Source organism: Eurytemora carolleeae, unplaced genomic scaffold, assembly GCF_000591075.1.
Source record: "Eurytemora carolleeae unplaced genomic scaffold, Eaff_2.0 scaffold94, whole genome shotgun sequence".
Classification (NCBI taxonomy): Eukaryota; Metazoa; Arthropoda; class Copepoda; order Calanoida; family Temoridae; genus Eurytemora; species Eurytemora carolleeae.
Window position 1 is genome coordinate 445403 of NW_019396036.1, and position 20552 is coordinate 465954.

Sequence of the window (20552 nt, forward strand, 5' to 3'; positions counted from 1 at the left end):
TTTGTATATGCGTGTTACAAGGAGAAAGAGTAAAGCAGTAGAGGAGGGATGAAACATATCTTAAAGGTTAAAGGATAACTAAGAACATGACAGCTCAAACTATAATTATCTCCGTACTCTATCTGAACCCTGACACTCCTGTCACAAACCCAACCTTCAAATATGCTTGAATCAAGCAATACATACCAGCAAGGTATTGTACTTGAAAAGTGTTTGATTACTCGCATACAGTAACAATCTCACTCTTGTGGCCTTACTCTTGAAACTCGATTTGTATAAATATATCTGTGAGGACTTATTGAAAGGTTTGAATGTGAGTATTGAGAGACCGGATTGGTTTAATAGTTCATGGTTTGACGAACTCTGTATGAGTTTGGTAGAATTGAACGAATTCTCACAATTGATCCTGGGTAGTTAAGGTCACAGAAGAGTGGTGAGTGTAATATCATAAGTTTGCGTCTACACATGTCTGATGTCTAGTGAAGAATAGCTGGACACTGGTCACCAGTATTTACTCCGGTGTTATACTCCATTAAACCCTTGAATACCAGCATTAGGAGATATTAGATGAGAAGATAGGAAGGGTTCCGCACCTGCAATCATCATTCTCTTCCTCCCTCCTTATCCTGAACTCATAATTTTTTCTCCTCCCTACTTCCTTATCCTTCATTCATCTTTATCCTCCTCTCTCCTTTCTTATTCAAGCAATCATCCTTCTCCTCCTCACTCCTTCCTTATCCTTCACTCATCCATCTTCTCCAAACGTCAATGTTTTATGTCCAACTGTTTATGTAAAACTAGGATGTTTTATGTCCTAAACCAGCACTAAACTTATATTAGATTTAAAACCAACGTAAAAAGAAAATGTGTACACACATAAAAACTGAAATAGTCTTCCTAAAATAATTTCCAGGGAGTTTGGTTTTAAATTGAAAATTTTGTAAATTAAATGTTTTGATGTTTTGTGAGCAGGTGTCAGAGGACTGGTTGGAATTCCATCAGGTTGGTTGAGAAGCCAGGTTGGGTTACCAGCTCTAGGTACATAATTAACCACGGGAGAAGGGGGGGGGAGGTTGATCAGGTTCCGGTCAATCTACTAAGAAATTCCATTTCCGGTTTGTATGACGGTGTGACCCCACTTCCTTATCCTGCACTCATCCTTCTCCTCCTCTCTCCTTCCTTATCCTGCACTCATCCTTCTCCTCACTCCTTTCTTATCCTACACTCATCCTTCTTCACTCATTCTTCTCCTGTCTTTCTCTCATCCTTCACTAATCCTTCTACTATTCCTCCTCCGCCTCGACACCTTCTCCTCTAGTACATATATACTTCTAATATTTAAACCATTACAAATCTAAAAACTAACATTGTTTAACGAGGTTGAACCTTGTAATTTCCAGCTCGATAATTCAAATTAGAACCAATTAATGGATAGAACAGAGGCTGCCTTCAATTATCAACATATGATACAAAATTTGAACTTGTTTTTATACAGCCTTTGTTGGAGAGATAGATAGATAGACGTTTTATCCTATTCTTATCTTTTCAAACGATAAGATCATAATTATCAAAATATGTTATGAGTATCCTGGAGTATCCAGGAGTACCCAGGAGCATCCAGGAGTATGCAGGAGTACCCAGGAATATCCAGGAGTATCCAGGAGTATCCAACTAAAGTATAGTAGATAGGGAGGGGGCGGGGAATAGAGTAGAAGGGGGGAGGAGATAGGGAGGGGTATATAGTAGTGGAGAGAGGGGGGGAGTATTAGAAGAGATGAAGATGGGGGTAGAGTAGAGGGGAAGAGGGAACAGAAGAGTTGATGGGGAAGAGGAAATAGAAGAGGGATAGAAGATATATGGAGGTGAAATAAAAATAACTTGTACGGAAAAGCTGTTTTTCTTTGATTAAGAATGAATTATGTAAATTATTGACTAATTTTAATCATATTAAAGAATCTAAATTATCTCTGCAGGTTGTTAATTTTAAACACGCTTTCTAATCTTTCAAATCTTCTTATCCCTCCCCTTCCCCTTAGGTCTCCTACTTGGACATCCCCCCCCCCCCTTCAGCCCCCATTCTCCATCCCTATTTTGGTTTGCGCTTTCCTTATTACAGAGTTTAAATCCACTTGAATTGAGTTTAACTGGTATAGTTGATGAAGAAACACCAGTTGAATAAACATCTAAAATCTGTGATAAGAGAAAAGCAAACAAACCATTAACAATGTTCAACATATGGCAGAAACCTTTATTTAAAAAGTAATTTTTTGGTTTCTCTAAACTCGGGGCATGTTCATCGTATGTATCTAGTTCTCTGAACCCCGTACTCCATGTTCTAAGATGTATCCTTCTCCGAACCCTGTACTCCATGTGCTTAGATATATCCTTTTCCGAACCCTGTACTCCATGTGCTTAGATATATCCTTTTCCGAACCCTGTACTCCATGTGCTTAGATATATCCTTTTCCGAACCCTGTACTCCATGTGCTTAGATATATACTTCTCCGAACCCTGTACTCAATCTATCAAGTTGTGTCCTTCTTCGAACCCTGCACTCCGTGTTCCAAGATATATCCTTCTCCGAACCCTGAATTCCATGTACCAAGATATATCCTTATCCGAACCCTGTTCTCCATGTACCAAGATATATCCTTATCCGAGTACTTCATGTACCAAGATAAATCCCTATCCGAACCCTGTACTCCATGTACCAAGATATATCCTTATCCGAGTACCTCATGTACCAAGATATATCCTAGTCCAAACCCTGTACTCCATCTACCAAGATATATCCTCATCCGAACCCTGTGCTCCATTTATCAAGATATATCCCTATCCGAACCCTGTACTCCATGTACCAAGATATATCCTTATCTGAGTACCTCATGTACCAAGATATATCCTAATCCGAACCCTGTACTCCATGTACCAAGATATATCCTCATCCGAACCCTGTGCTCCATTTATCCAGAAATATCCTTCTCCGAAACTTGTTCTCCATGTATCAAGATATATCCTTCTCCCTAAACAATTACAATGATAGTTTTGTATATTCCAATTTTACGAGAATCACTGATTGAGTTGATCATATCCATAAAATCAAATTGGAGCAATTCTCCCGTTTACTCCTTTCTGCCAATTTCCTCCAGCAAGATCCGTATGTTTGTATGTATATTTTATCCCTTGACGCATATGCATATACGTATATTTGGAATGAACTTAATGTCCCCCACCTCGACCCTCATTTCTAAAACTATAAATCCTAAATTTAAAACAGTTCTACACGGTTAAAACAATACTAAACAATAGCAGGGTACATCACTAATGGGTTCATTCGCCCCCCTCTCTCCCGCCAGAAATTCTTTTGTAATCCGACGCATTTTAATCACGTGACGCAACTCAGCGTCACGTACTTAATCCTTCCGTCTGACGCTAGTTTTGCGTATAGAAAGATACGCCGGTACTTTCACCGCCTCTGAGGCTCTCTCTCTCGAGGACTTTCTAACTTTTCACCCCCCAAGACCCACTAGAGTTATGTCAGTTTTCATCCGGAGCTTGTGCGGAGTGGTAATACATATTCCCCTTCCGATTCACACTGCGTAGACGCTAGAGTTGTCGATATGGCGATACCATTCTCCAGACCTGTTTACAACAGGAGAGTTAGACCTCTTCCTCCTGTTACCAGTATCCACAGACAGGTTTGTAATTAGAATATTTTGACGTTTTTTTCTACAAAACTTACTTATTTCTATGTTGTTCGAGCAGAAATTATTTTTTTGAATGCAAAATTACTGTTATTTTATTTTCAGGTTGGATATGAGGATCTGAACCCGTCCTCCAGAAATTTCCTGATACTCCTGGTAGAAATTCAGAGGATCCTGCTTGCAATCAACTCCGAGAATGCTCCAGGAGCTGTTGAGAGTAGTGTTGTGAGTGTAAAGGAGGAGGAGGAGGAGGAGGAGAGGGTTGTGTATGAAGAAACTGCAGTAAATGTGAAATGTGAATCTGTATCGGGTCTCATGTCTCAGGATTCAAGTGTGAATAGTGACGTTCTCCATTCACTCAATTCATACCCTGTAGATGTGAAACTGAACCCCCTCCCTGATCTAGTTCCACTCAGAGAGCAGGAACTAAACACTTATCGTGTTGATGAATCTAGTCAGATCAAGATTAACCTACCAGATCTTGTGCCCAGGACGGATCTTGTAGATCTATCCGACTCATCCAACCCTAAAACACAGAGCCCCTGCCAAGGAGTAATTTCCTTCCCTGATATAGTCATGTGCTCAGTACCTAGCAGATCAAAGTCAAACCTAACCTTGTCAGAGTTTCTAGAACCCAGAGTAGAAAGACAGATAACCAACTCCAGGATAGAAGCTAAACACGAAACCATAGAGTTGGAAGCACCAGGCACTCAGCTCCAACAATCCTGGAAAGAAACAGGTCGGTCCCTCAAACAGATTGCAGATGGTTTCACATTCGGAGCAAACTCATCCTCTTCATCCAACCCAGCTGCTCAGGTGGGACGGTTTCTCCGGCAGGTTGTGCGAACTAGTTCTTTGGAGCAGGTGTACTTGGATCAGAGAACTGAGGATGAACCTGACTCAAGATCTGAGAGTTCTACTTCCCTCAACATGTTTGGAGATTTGTCAGTATCCCTTCTCTTCAAGTTTGCATTATATCTCGCCCTGAAAAAATTGCATAATGTACTATAAAATTAAATAAAATGTAAATAATCAAATATTTAAATTTTATTATTGTTTTTGTTGGTTTATCGAGCTGTGTAGGGTGAGTGTAAGAGATAGAGAGAACTAATGTTTATTTATTGAANGGGGGGAGTTAGAGTAGAGAAAGATAAATATGGAGTTATGTATTCCAACTTTTGCTTTCAGTTCTTTTTAAAACATTTTTTTGATAAAAAGAATTAAAATTCAGCAAATTAGACAACAACAACTTAGAGTTCTAATACAGGGTGTCCCAATAAACATTGGAATTGAGTGACGAATTCTAGAGAGCGTAGCAATCATACGATCTTGTCTGCTAGAGTTCATTTTATGAAAAAGTAAAAGGCTGTAATGATGTGTCTTCAATGTATGTATCTGCAAGATTAACAGTGAAGACGGACAAATTTAAATTTTTTGTCTACAGGAATTTTGTTTGTTTTATTGAGTTCAACCGTTTGCAATCATGGCATATACAAACGAACTTTCTCATTAGGACCATTAGACGTACTACTACTAAAAATCAATAATTGTTAAAAAAGATGTTCTCAAAATCGTCGCTCAATTTCCATGTTTACTGTAATTTATTGGGACACTCTGTTGAAATTTAAGACTGAGATTTTAATAAAATCACCCCTCCATTAAACATATTAGAACACAAAATTGTTCTAAACGTTCTATACAGGGTTACCCAAAAAGGATTAGACTGAAAAGACGACCTGAAACATGAAATGTGATAATTACAAGGTTAAATTTTAAGTTGAATATTCTCTTTTAATGGCTTAACATGGCAAGGCAACGAAAGAATCCAGTTTATAGTTGCAGAGAATCCTAATAAGAATATAGACAGTATAAATTCTGTACAGTCGTCTCTGAAGTCTCATCTGCGGGTACTCCTGTAGCTTGGACCATCATTAGTTTATATATATTTATATAGATTTTATAACATAAACTTATAAAATACAGTGGTTGCCAGGACATAATTCTTATTTTTCTTTTTAATATGATTTGTATTTGAACTATCTTTTAAAAGTTCCACAAACAATTTCTTTTCCTTGATACCACTGTATGATTCATATGATTGTCCAATTATGCTGATTTTGACTAAATGATTTGAAATTACGGAAATCGAATTTGGCGGCAAATAGAAGAGGTTGCGCGAATTTAGACAATACAGAAAGAGGTTTCGTGATTTTATAAATACATTAGAGGTTGTGTGAATATTGTAATGAAAAACATATGACCAAACATGAAATTAATTGCCTATTAAATTACCATGGTAAATATATTGCACCAATCTGTTTTTTGGACCTAAAAGATCAAACAGTTTCCAAATTTTTAAAACAAAAACAAGTGCAGTTGCACACAGTTATAACTGCACATACGGCCTACAGGGGCGTAAATAAGAATTCGACTGTACAGTTTTTTAATATTGCGCGCCAAATTTTTTTACCCCCCCCCATAGAGTTATTTTTACCCCCACCCTAGAAAAATATCATGATATATATCACATTATTGGTTTTAGTTGGGTTTGCATTTTCCACTCATTTACAAATTCCATCAAATAAAGGCAATTTCAATTCATTTCCTACCTTTCAGCTTTCACCTTGTTTTATATCCTTCATTATATTCATTCATTTTACATTAACTACAAAGATCTGCAAAAAAACTGAATTTATTTTAAGTAACATAAAAAATAGTTTTACTCTAAGGGGAAAAAGATATTGTCTTTGTTTATATTCTAATTTCTAAAATTTTCTTGTCGTCAATGTACGTACAGTGAAACCCTTAATAACGAATACATCGGAAGAATTTATCAGATGTCGTCTTGACAATTTTTCAATGAGTTTTATACTATATTACGTAAATTTCAGTATTTGCGAAAATAAATAAATAACCATGAATATGCGGGAACAGTTTTAAAGAGTTACATATAATTATTTAATTAAAAAACTAAATATCTGCAACATTCCATTATCAGAAAGTGAAGAATACGACATTTGATTAATTCTTTCGATGTATTTGTTATTAAGGGTTTCACTGTATATATGTTAATATCACTATATTAAAAGAGAAATGTCTTACTTTTTAAAATTTAATTCTTAATAATCTTGATCTTTTAACAATTTACCCCCCCCCCTGGATTTGACATAAAGTGCAAGTACGCTACTGCATAAAAAACTCGATTTTTGGGTAAAATTTATTTTTGTTACTTTGTTAAAGTTGATTGGGTTAGATTATCTACGCGAAGCGCCAAACATTTTTTTTACATTTTTCCTTTTAATGGTAATCATTGACATGTAGAATGAGGATCAAGTTACTAAACGGGGATGTTTGTGTCCACAAGATTCTAGGGGGGGGGGGGGTAAGTGACTCCAATTACCCCCCTTATTTACGCCGCTTTATATAGATACATGTTACTGCAATTACGTATAGGAAAATTTATTAGCGCCATATGTGCACGAAAAAAATGCCCCAATATTGCACGAAAAAAATGCCCAAATTCCAAAAATTAGATATTAATAGGCAACTCTATTTATCCTTTTTACAGTAATAAACAGAAAACTCTGTAATAGGTAGACGACTGTGAAGTGTAAACAGACCCATTTTATTTAATTAGTAATTTTTTAATTTTTTGTCTAGTAATAGTACTATTTGCGTTGTATCAACCTCTGCAAATACACTTAAGTTTTGCTATAAAGTCGTCATCCTATTTCAAAGTTTTCTGGTTATCACTGTTATATTTTTAAAACAAAAATTTAACAGAACCATGAACATTTTAATGGTGCTCCGCGTAAACAAACATAACTTCTGTAAAAAATAATTTCAATAAAGAAAAGAAAAATTAGACATAAAAAGGGAAGTTTTCATCATTTTTAATTCTTTTAAGTTTTACCCAAAAATTCAACAAATAAAACCCATAAAAATTGGTTTGATACTAACTAACAAACTAACATTACTTCTGTAGGAAAAAATTATTTTTGTTGAAATAGGGGAAATCAAATCAAATCTATTCCTTGATATCAAAAGGCATGTTTTCATCCTTTTTATTACAATGCTAAAAAAAATTCAGCAAACAAAACCCTTCACATTTTGTTTCTGCTCTGTGCAAACATATCTAATTTCTGGTTGAAAAGATTATTTTTGAAAGGGGGAGAGATTTTACAAGAATAGACAGGGGCGTAGATAAGGATTCTGTAGGGGGGGGGGGGGGTAAAAACTTTTAATTTGGCGCGCGAAGCACGCCTAAAGTGTTTTTACCACCCTAGAAAAATATCATAATGTATATCAAATTATTGGTTTTAATTGGGTTTGATTTGCATTTTCCACTCATTTCTGGGATTTACAAACACAATCTAATAAATTGGCTTCATTACATACCTTTCAGCTTTCACATTGTTTTATAACCTTCATTATTCATTTTACATTAACTACAAAGATCTGTAAGAAAACTGAATTTATTTTATTTTAAAGTAATATAAAAAATAATAGTTTTACTCTAAGAGGAAAAAAGATGTTACTTTTTTAATCTTTAGAAAAGCTACTCTGCAAAACTATAGGACTTAAATTAGTACTTGGTATTGGTTGGAATCTGCCCTAGTCTCCTAAAGAACGCTTTTTGGACCCCCCCCCATATGTTACAGAAGTAATTTTTAAAAAAAGTACAAAATTTACAAAAACGTTCTCTAGGACGGAAACAAGGGTTCGATTTGTTTTATATTTATTGCACAATAAAATTTTAAAACTAGGCATAAAAAATAAGCATGTTCAGGGTCTAAGCTGGCTCAATGAAACATATAATGTGCATCACCTTTTCCAAATGAAAGAATCTACGAAATAAATTTACTAATTCTGTTTTTTTTATGAAGATTGAGGAAGTTAGATAAGTTCTTTGATGACTTGACCTACAAAAATATTATAAACCTTTACCATAATTCATAATAGGGTCCGTCCTAGTATACGATTTTTGGATCCCGCTCCCCCCCCCCTCCACACAACTGTTCGGTCTTCCATGCTACAACAATACATTACAACAATTCCAGCCTAAATTGGTGTTGTTGAATTGTGATTTTCACGAATCTGGTAACAACACGCAAGAAATATATAAATTCCGAACATTTATATTTAATATATATGTTGATATGAAATTATGATGATTCCTTTCTATTTCTCAATCAATTAACTCTCTTAAAATATGGCATATTTTTTAAAGCATTTTTACCATGAAAAATAACGCACAATTAGGACTGGACAAAGTTTCGTTAACAAAACTGAGGTTTTTAAAAATTAACAGAAAAGCCCGAACAGCAAAAACCGTTAATTTTCAAACTGTTAACGAAACGGATTAGCCGTTTTTTTAAAAAAGATTAACGGTTGAAAACGAAACAGATTTTTTTTAAAACGGTGAATTTCGTTGTTTTTCTGCTTTAATTTGATGTTTTCAAATGTTGTCTTCTGTGTTTACAACCGTTTATGAAATCAAAAACTGTTAACAAATGTTACAGATTTCATAAACTGTTAAGGGCTGTGCAGTTAATGATTTCATTAACCATTAACAAAAATTTGTTTTATATTTAGTTTAAAATTATAATTAGCTTTATATTCTTAAAATCCAAATTCAACCCCCCCCCCACACAAGCTTCCTCCATCTCCTTTAATTCTTATCTCCTGTGATTCATTACAAGCTTCTTGAGAACTAAAACTAAAAACTGATAAGGATGTTTTCGCTTATTAACTAAAGCAGTCTATTCTTATAGTTGAAATTATTACATTGATAAACATGTGAAATATAAGTCAATAATAATGAGTGATGAACCGGCTAATTTACAGACCTGTACGTTTGGAGGTGGTGATGAATCCTCACTTACTGCTCTTGAGGCAGCGCAGAGATTTACGAATTTATATTTATCCAAGGATCTGACCTCAATAAGAGTACAAGTTCCAGAGGAGAAAATTAACTATGGACTTTCTACTGATGTTCCAGCAGGTTTGAGTGAAAGTGAATGGAATGCTAAAGCTGATGAAATACAAGATGTAAAGGATAAAGAAGGATTTTAAAAGTACTGGTCTCAATACCAAGGCGGAGCCAGTGAGTTGGAGATATGGAATTACATTTGCAAGATTCCGTTGTCAATCCCATTAGGCCTCTTCCACAATTTTAACCTTCGCATGTTTCGACTTTTTACAGGTATGATTTGGCATACTTATTTTATCTTTTATAATTGAGATTGAATATGTAACGGTGAAAGCAAATTAGCACTTATCTACAATACTAAAGTTCTTAAAGTAGTTGCATGTTGTATGTCGACGCCACTAGCTAATATTTTAAATCTTTCTTTTGAAACTGGAATTATACCTACTAAACTTAAAGTATCTCGGACAGTTCCTGTATTTAAAGCTTGCTCTCCTGATAACTTAAACAATTATAGACAGATATCTTGCTTGCCTGTTATGTCTAAAATCCTAGAAAAAATTGTAAGCAATACATTTATCATTATCTAGTAAATAATAACTTATTATACGACCTTCAGTTCGGGTTTCAACCGGGAAAATCGACTGTACATCATTCATATCAATAATTTTATTGCAAATGCTTTCAAAAATAATGAAGTTGTAATTGCTGTTTTTATAGATCTTAAAAAATATTTTGACTTGGTGGACCATTCTATTCTCCTGAAAAGTTGAAAAAATTAGGCATTAAAAGGAACTGCACTGATATGGTTTAGAAATTATCTTAAGGATTGTTAACAGTTTGTTATGGTAAATGGGGTCTTATCTGATTTCTTTGCAATAATTAATATTTCTGTTTAACAAGGATCAATTTTGGGACCCCTACTTTTCCTTTGTTTCATAAATGACATGCACATGTCTATTAAACTTATTAATTTTCATTTTGCTGATGACACGACTGGGTTAGCAAAAGGCTCTTCTTTAGATGAATTAATAAATTTTGTAAACTTAGAAATCCAAAAATTAGGCGTATGGCTACGATCAAATAAGCTGGCAATAAATACTGATTTTTCATCTCAAAAGTAAAAAGGTTTTTTTCTAAGATAAACTTCATGTTTAATAACACTGATATTGATGCTGTCCAAGACCAAAGATTTATTTACCCCATTGAGAAAATTACCAATGAAACCTGTCCTAATCCTGCTTTTTAAATACTCGGAGTCTGGCTTGATGAAAACTTAACTTTTCTCTACAGCCCTTTTCTCTTAAAAAAGTATGTCACATTTTGTCCTTAAATGCACTAAAATCTGTCTACTATACCACCTGATACACCCCCATTTCCTATATTATCTCCCAGTTTACAGTTCTTCAAGTTTAGAAACATTAACAATGTGCTCCAACTCCAAAAGCGATGTGTTTGTACAACCTAAGGATCTAAATATAATTTCCACACTGATCCAATTTTTTATTCCTTAAAAATTCTCCCACTTCCTTACCTTATTACTCAACAAATTTTAAATTTTTTGCACTCAATCGTATATGATTATGCCCCAGTTTCCTTGCTAGGTGAGTTTCTAATTAAGCAATTAAATCGTGAATATCAGCTACGAAACAATGAAGATTTTTAAATACCTAGAATAAACTGAGAGTCTATCAAACGATTTCCATTCTATAAATATCCAACTCTTTGGAATGATCTTAGTCCTTAGCTTAAGTCTTTAAATAGAAAGAATGAATTCAAATATAAAATTAAGTCATCTTTTCTGGAAAAATGATAAGACTCCAAATGAAATAAACTTTTCTGCTATGTATGTTCCTCGGCTAATATTAATTGATCACTTGTTGAATTTCCTCTTTTTCATCATTTTTTCTTGTGTTCAAAGATGATCCTTTGAAATTTTGTTGTTTTTTGTTTTATATGTTAATGATTGGGGGTGAGGGTTGCATGATCCGTCGAGAAGTATAAAGACGATATCGAATTCGTCACTGAATTCCCATGTTTTTTGGGACACCCTGTACCTGCCTTCTCGGTGAATTGTAGGTTCAAATGTTCATTCTAAACCTAAAAACTAACAAACATAAACATACGGATGATAATGGTTTGTCATATTTTCCTTTTACAGTTTATGGGGCCTTATTTCTGAAATCATAGACAAAGTAAATTCATTAAAAAGCTGAATGATTTATCTTAACCCTCATGGTACCAAGCTATTTTTAGCGTACTAAAGTACTAAGAGAAAGTCAATTTGACCCCTCAGCATTTTTTCATATTTTAGGATTTTTTCTTTCTCTGCATTAAAACTGATTGCTTAAATTTTGATCTATGAAGAAATAAAAATTATATCACTTTTTTTCATCGACTAATATGGCTTTAAATTTTTAGAGTTTCATCAGGGGTCAAATTTATTCAAAATTTTTGAAAATTTAGCGGCAAAATATTTTAAAATATTCTCAGTTTCTCAGGACATATTTCTCTCCCATTGTTATTATAAGATGCAAATATCATGGAGAAATGGGAAGAGAGAAAAAAGAGTGGAAACCTACCTAATACCCACATAATACATAATCTATCTATACATAGATCCACCTATATATGCATTTATTTATTTACCTACCTGTTAATATCTATCTAAGTATATCTGGTGTGACTAAAAATTAGAACAACATGCACCCCAAAAAATATAGTAAACATTCTTAATTTTTAGATTTTTTTCTTAACAAATATCTTGGATTTACAACAGATTACACAGAAAGGACCAGGGCAGTTCCTGTTTGATTTTGGTAATAGTTGTAATCATCAATCATTGAGAAAACGTATTAAAAAAAAGTACTTTCTTAATGTGAAAAGGGACATTGCCGCCGCCCCCCCCCCCTACACTACAAAACCTTCCAGATACAAGCCTGATTATGAGTGTAGCTTACATATTTAAAGCAATTTATCAATTCGAAACCAGTTTTGCACATTCATTGGAAATAAATAATTTTCTGGTAAAATGGTACTTAATGGTATCAGCTGATCCCCCTCCCCCCTTATATAATCAGTAGCTCCGACCTCACTGCAAATCCTGTAGCTATTAACTACCACTATACCAGTTTTATTTTGCACAAAATTTCGCATAAATACAAAATTTAAGTCAGAATTTTTTCATGATATTGCACATGAATACAGGTCATTTTTCCATGTAATTTTTAAATGCCCATGAATACGAAAAATTGAAATTTTTGTACTGCAGAATTGTGCATGAATACGAAAATAAGTAAAATTTGTTGCATTTCATAGTGCATAAATATGAAAGATTTTAATATTTGAACAGTATGGTGTGAATTAGTTTTAGTAAAAAACAACTTCCATCAAACCCTGCGCGTCTCTAAGTTCAGACCGGACTGAAAAGTGATTATGATTAATTAATTAGTGAGTAGCTCTGTTACCACTTGAGATTGATGGCCAGTAAACATTATAGTAGTCGGTATGGTCTGGTGACCTAAAACTTGAGAATTGGGACCCAGTAGGTGCAGGTGTGAGTGGGCCAGGTCTGTCGCTATGATTGGTTTAATTTTAAATTCATTCATCATTTCCTGGAATTGTTTCTCGAAATTTAATGAAATAACAAATAGCTCGAAATAAAGAAATAGCTTGAAATAATGAAATAGCAGGAAATAACAAACTGTGTAAATTCCAAGATTTTCTTCAAAATGTGCGTGAAATAGCTTTTGCACATCAATGCACAATAAGCATGTCACTCTTCTCTAGGCTTATCCCAAGATCTTTTCTTTGAAAAATTCTGGCAAACTATCTTGGGAATATACTGGTATACTGGAGTAGGTTCATCCTAACCTTTTACTTCTGCATGCTATTGCACTCCTTCTTGGGGTTCTCATAGCACTGGTTCCTTAACACCACCTGACACAATTTGCTGTTCATGGTCTCCAACTGGTTCTCTTGTATCATGCCGCAGTCCTGTTCTTGCCGTACACTTTATTCCTGTACATCTTCTTGCTGTACCTGTTCTTGCTGTACATCTTATTTATGTCTACCTCTTGACTCCCTATAACATTGCTATTCCAAGTGTCCTCTCTTTCTTACAACATCAAACTCTCTCTCCAGACGTTTGTCAATCTCTACCCTAAACGAACGATGATAACAACCTGAATACTCAATGGGATACAATTACTCTACACTGTACGGAATTCTGATTCTAACTAGCTATATTTAAGGTTTATACAAAACAAATACAAAAACCTTCCTTGTGGTTATGTTAGGTCCCACACAAAATTTAGGCCTGATCAGTTCAGCCTTTTAGATGTTTATTGGATATAAACAAACAGACAGACAATCAGACAAGTAAAGTATTTACATAGATTATGATTTTGTATCTATATTGCTTTAATACTTTTTTTCTTCTTATCTTGAATTAATCTATCATTATTAATTGTAATATAAACTATTATGGAATATGTGCAAGAAAGTAATATTTACTGAGCTATTTGGTGTACCTTGTAATCTTTCAAACTTTAAATTACTATGCAACATACCTCTGTATTTTTTCTGCATTCCCCCTAATCTATATTTTTCTTTATAATTATATGAACTATTTTTAAAATTTCATGGGGTCTCTAAAAATTGATTATTTGAAAATATTGAAATTCCTTACTGTTATTGGAGGACTTTTGCTGCTAAAAGTGAAATTTTGTTGGAAAAACCCTGACAAGGGGTCATTTTTGTCATTTTTTTAAAAACATAATCTTGAAAAAAAAATTTTTTAATCAAAACATTTTTCAAAAAAAAAAGTTGCACTAAATTTGCAAAGAGGGTTTGTAGGGTGTTTTTTTAGTTAGAGAGTAAAAACAATAACATTGGTCAATTTGACCCCCCTGTTGGTCCTTTGAGGGTTAATAAACACACATTCTTTACTCACGCCTTATTTATTAAACTTTAATAATTTATTTTAATTAAATTTTGCAATATTCTTTAAATATTTATATAATATCAGCCAAAAATATTTTTAAATTTCTATATTTCTTGTTCTTCATTTTGTTCTTGTTCATACATCTTTCAATCTTATTTCATCTAATTTTGAAAAAAAAAAATGTTTTTGATAGCCTTGTAGTATGCCACTTCTACAGAAAAGAAATATGTTTAGAGGATCTTGTTTTTTTCTGAACTTTCTGTGTTGAGTTGAGCTTAGCTGGTTTGCTTTCCTTTTTCTGAACTCTGTATTGTTTGCACATGTGTTATATAACTCAGCGGCAACTCATTTTCTTGAAAATTTTACTCAGGGTAAAATAAACAGAGGGGGGGGGGGACGTTTCTAGCCCCTTCTCTCATGTTGGCATCAATTGTTATTGCAAAATTTGACAATGTAAAGCTTGACATCAAAGATTCCCTTTCATTTATTTTCTGTTAGATTTTCTTTTTTTCTTCTTGTTTATTTTTTCTATGTTTTGAGGCCTCTCCAAATAGTTCTTTTAACATTGAGTTGTTTTATTCCCTTTTATATTACTCTTTTTTGGATACAACATGGGCAACTAAATGCAGTGGTCCCCCAAACTGTAAAGCTGGGACTGCTATAAGAGAGGTCCGTACTCTTCCGAAGGGGGTAAGCAACTGACTCACACCTTATATATATTACATTGCAACATGGAAAATTTTCCCCACAGTTTTCTACTAAAGATTTAATGTGATTTCCTAATTCCCTCTACTTAGATATTTAAGGGTGTATTGTATAGTTTCATTATTTTTCCATTAATATAAGATTTTCAAGCAGGGTGATCAAATTGATAAAGACTGCTTTGGGGAGAAAATGAAGCATGAATTGCATGATGAGCCGGGTGAGTAAATATATATAAATATTCGATTTCTATTCAAATATCAATAGAAATAAGGATTTTTTCTAGATCCTGATGATGGAAGTAGTGATGATGAAAGAGAAGAGGTATATCTACACAATACAATGAGTCCACTGATCTACATATGCCAAACCCAGTCTACAATCTATAAATATTTTAGAATTTAAGACCAACAATTTTATGTTATTTCAACATAATGGATGTGGACAGGGGAGAAGTGAATTGGATGGATGGGGATGGGGAAAGGAGGAAAGCCACCAAGAAGTTAATGTGTAGGGGAGTGGTATTATTTGTAGAAAATTTATACTTACGTCTTTATAGTCCTCTAAATGTAGTATAACTTAACTTGCTATTATTTCTTTCTTATAACTAATATATTTGTTTACTAAGCTACTGCTAAATTCATTGATATTTTTATTTTCTTCTGAAAATAGTTTGAATCATGACTGTGATAATGAAATCAATAAGATTATCAGATATTTTCTACTTTGATGTTTGTTTTCTCTCTGCCAGTGATGGTTCGTCTTTCTAAATTTCTGAAGAGGCTTGAGGTAGAATCCTTTATAATATTATATATAAATCAAAATTACCATTTTTACTTTTTCCTGATGCTTTTTTAAAGAAATATGTATATAAACTGTTTCCCATAGACCAGAGGTCTTGTAAAGTGTGTAATATTTAGTATAATTAAATATTTAATAAATACAGAACTCATTCCATAATTATTAAAATCTAGCAACTAAGATTGCACAACAAGATTTTATGTTTTTATTCAGAATGTTTGATAAAATTAATGAAATTATTAAAATTCAAGCTTAGCTAAATTCCCTTGCCCTATGGTTAGACATATATTGCTATACAAACGGACACTTTAAAAACCTTTACAATTTGACTGACAATTCAGCAGAAAATGGTAAAAAAAGACCAAAACTGTATAAAGGCCAGCCTTGATTTCTAGAAAATGTGTTGCATTTTTTTCAAGGAGAACCCCTACCCAATCCTCCTCCCCCCCCTTTAAATAGTAACTATTTAAACTTATTTACATCTGTTTATGTTCACCCCTTTCTAATAATTTCCTGTTTATTCAGGGCTTGCATGATGATACAGAAACCAGGGGGATATATATTTCCTGTCTAACCCCTAATGTCAAAGGATGTTATGATGAAAAGGGGAATTATATAACCCCAATCTTTAATCTACAGATGAAGGAAATGTTTTCTGAGTTGTCAAAGGAACTTGAGGTAGGGATAGATATTGTCTTTTAAGTTATTGGTTAATACAAAAAGTGTTGTTCTAAAACCTTATAATATTGAAAACAGAAAACTAGGTAAATGTACAGTTTTACCGCATTATTGTCATATTTAAATAAAAAAATTATGGATTGTAATAAATAAAGAATTTGGCTCTAAAATATTCAATTTTCAAAATCCGTTAAAAAAAAGATAAATCTGCTAATATTCGTTAATTTTAGAAGAGGCTGCAGATAGAGCAACAATTGAAAGTTAAAATCAAAATACTGAATTCAGAAATTAAAGGAATAAAATAACTTTTTTAGAAATAAACAAATTATAATTTCTAAAATGACTAAAAAGTCCTGTTTTTAGTCTTAAATTAAACAATACTGAAACACTGGAAAACCTTTCTGTATTATCATTGACCAAAAAGTTTTATGTAAACAATCATGTTTTCTATAGAAGTATTACTTGCAAAGCAGGTTTTGTTTGACAGATAAAAATCTCAATTCAAAATATTAAAAGATTGACCACGTTTTAGAAATCTTTAAACAAGAACCATTTAATGCTACCCAACTCTTTGGAGGCAATATTAAGTTTACAAAGTTTTAGCTACAGTAACTCAGTTCTGCTTACTTCAGGGCCCATGATCTACCAAAGTTCTTCTTTGATTTGTCCCCTGAACTTCACTTCAAACTTTTAATATTAAAACTTATTTTTAAAGAATGAAAGATAGCCAGAATAAAATTTGTTAGAGTGAAATTTTAGTATTACTATGCAGGGATTCAAAAAAATTTTCAAAAATCTAGGATCCACTGAGCTATAACAGTAGTAAAGGACACCCACAAAATTACATGTATGTTGGTCCAGAAAAGTGTAAATTGAATTTCATGTATTGTATCAGCGGGCCGTGTCCGAAATATTAAATTGATTCCTCTTGAATATCTTGTAGCAATAGTTGCAAGGACCAAGTGTTGTATTTAGATTAGCGTTATATCAAACAAAAGTTTTGACCTCTTAGACCAATATAAATTCCAAAACAAAACAAGTTTTTTTTTGTAATACACCTTAAAATATCAAATTCTTTATCTATATTTATAAAGCTGTAATTTCTGTTTGTCTGTTTGGTTGTTTGTCCGATCATAATTCATGAACCCCTGGACCGATTTGCCTCAAATTTTGATTCGGGAACCAACCCCACAGAAATGTTCTTAGCTTGGTTTTAAGATTCTTAATTGAGTGGGTCGACTTTGATAGTGAAAATTTAGTTTCCTGGTTCATTTTAGTGTGGGTAAATGGCGGGAGTATTTTTTAGTAACCTTGGCAGCACTGGGTTCCCAAGCTAGAATACATATATTTAATCTCTGTTTATCTGTCTGTTTGTTTGTCCGATCATAACTCAGTAACCCCTTGATTGATTTATCTCAAATTTTGATTGGGGAACCTGTGATTCCCACGGAAATGTTCTTAGCTTGGTTTTATGATTCTAAGTTGAGTGGGTCAACATTAATGGCAAAAATTTAGTTTTCCGGTAAAATTGTTCAATTGCAGGTATACGGCGAGAGTAATTTTTAGTAACCTGAGCAGCGCTGGGTTCCCAAGCTAGAATATATATATAATTGCTTTTAATAAATTAAAATTATAAGAAACTGAAATTTATATTTAAATTTAGAAATTTATATCATAAAATATTATTTAACTCATTAAACTATAAGTATGTATAGAACTCTGCACCGAAGCAGTTATAATGTGGTCCTTCTCTAGATAAAGACCAAGCAAAAGAATTTGGTGGAGTTCTGGGGTGCTGAGGATATCTGTAGGGAGATGAGAGTTCCTTTAAGAATGGACTATTTCTACACTGTGCTTCCATGGTTCTTAGCAGGTATTAATGCCAACTGCTTAATAATTTAAATTATCTGTATAACTGATATATATGATGTATAACTTAATTTTACCAACAAGGAACAATATTAATAGATTAAAATATTAAGGGCTCAGTAACATAAGACATAATTATAAAATATATAATTAAAAAATACATAATAACAAAAAATATAATTACAAAACATATAAGAGTAGTGTAATTTGGGCCAATGCAGCTAAAATAATAACAATATACACTTTGTTGATTTACTACGATAAAACCCTGTTTTTCTTATATAACATGGGGGTGTTTTCATTTTCGGGATTCTTATCTTTTTTCTCTCCGGGGATAAAAATCACATACCAAGTAACCAACCTCTAACTTTGTCAGAATTTTTGTCTGGAAAAGTGTAGAATTTTCAGGCAGAAATTGAGACTAAAAATTGTTTAATATTTTTATGTTATAAAAAATGTAAAAAAGTGTTGGTTGAACTAAACTTTTTTGAAGGTAGTTATCAGGATATCAGAACAGTTTGGGAGGGTGATGTTGGAGGAGGTCGGTGCCGGGTCCTCAATGTGCAGAGAAAAATCAATACCGGGATAGCAAAACAGGAGGGAGGGCGGAGACTGGATTAGTCAGAGCTGGGATTCAACAACGGAAAGAAGAGTATTAAAATGGTTGACAGAGCGTCAAAAAACTTGATTTTTTTTTTAAGGTAAAATATTGTTTAGAAAGAACAAATTTTTTCGTTTAAACTTATAAGGAAAGGTTTTTGTTCGGGATCGATTTACAATATCAGCCTTGATTGGACGATATTTCCGCATCGACCAATAAGGATTAAGAGGCTGGGAAATACAACTAGGAGTGGAAACTTATTAGCTTAGTAAATTAGAGAACCCGGTTTCGTTTGATTTTTTCTTAAATTACAAACACATGAACGATTTCAACTATTGAACATTTAAATCTAGGCGAAAACAAGACAGATTTAAAAATTATTAATTTTTAGCACGAAAACGGAGAGCATAACTCGAGGTTCGATATCTTGCTTGTTTTAAGTACAAATCGTTAAAACGATTTAACTTAGATAGGTGACAGTTCATCTACCTTTATATTAATAACCAATAATTTTTTTATATTCAATTCATTAGAGAGGGAGAGAAATGAACTTAAAACTTTCATTCAACATTAGTTGTCCAAAATAACTCTTTAATATCAATCAGTTTGAACTAATTATAAAGGAAAATATTTTTAAACTATTCACTGACTGTCCTGTTTTCGGGGACACCCTGTAATTTTCATGTTGTCACCTGAATAAAAAAACTTTGTTTTTTTTATTCAGGCTTAAATGTCATTGGGCAAATGTAGCAGACACTCAATAAGACTAGCCGATGCCACATGGTTAAAGCGGTCAGACTTTAGCTGGAATTTATGTTGAATTGGAGTAAAACTTCGGAGGTCTGGAGTTCTTTATGTTGAAGTTGGAGTAAAAACTCTAGAGATCTAGAGTACTCTATGTAGAGGTTGGAATAGAACTCTGAACATCTGGAGTTCTTAAGGTTGAGGTTGGAGTAGAACTCCGAACATTTGGAGTTCATAAGATTGAGGTTGGAGTAGAATTCTGAAGATTTGGATTTATGTTGACTGTTGAGGATGTAGTAGAAGGGATGTCCTAAATAAAAAATATATGTTATATCCTTTATTTTGTTACACTAATTTTTAACAAATAACTGGAGCTACCAGTCCCCTATCAAATGTAATTTTATAAGCATTGTTTTAATGCTTATAAAATTATATTTGACATTGACACAAGGAGGCATATTGCTTCATTAATTATTATTTTTATTTTAAATTCTGCTAAACTTGTATCAAAGTGTGAAATACAGTTAAAATATTTTGTCCACGATCAAAACACTTTATTTTCACGCCGAGGGGGGGGGG

General features: G+C 33.2%; 1 protein-coding gene and 1 long non-coding RNA gene across 3 annotated transcripts; both read left to right on the plus strand.

The window, feature by feature from the left end:
* The first annotated feature begins 3532 nt into the window (after positions 1–3532).
* Positions 3533–4735, plus strand: LOC111699027 (uncharacterized). The gene is made up of 2 exons (XM_023469565.1): positions 3533–3698; positions 3810–4735. Exons 1-2 carry the CDS (start codon positions 3621–3623, stop codon positions 4713–4715), a joined length of 984 nt encoding a protein of 327 aa, XP_023325333.1. The 5' UTR covers positions 3533–3620; the 3' UTR covers positions 4716–4735.
* A 4734-nt stretch (positions 4736–9469) lies between these two features.
* Positions 9470–20491, plus strand: LOC111699004 (uncharacterized). Of its 2 annotated transcripts, none has more exons than XR_002764660.1 (7): positions 9470–9909; positions 15434–15500; positions 15567–15604; positions 15679–16069; positions 16607–16759; positions 18515–18632; positions 19133–20491. It is a non-coding gene; the product is annotated as an uncharacterized LOC111699004 (long non-coding RNA). The 2 variants fall into 2 exon arrangements; XR_002764657.1 differs by having other exon boundaries at positions 15437–15500.
* Positions 20492–20552: the final 61 nt, after the last annotated feature.

Coding starts and splice junctions, on each gene's coding strand:
- LOC111699027 (XM_023469565.1), top strand. CDS start 3,621: ATGGCGATACCATTCTCCAGACCTGTTTACAACAGGAGAGTTAGACCT. Junction 3,699..3,809: donor TTACCAGTATCCACAGACAG/GTTTGTAATTAG, acceptor TTTTATTTTCAG/GTTGGATATGAGGATCTGAA.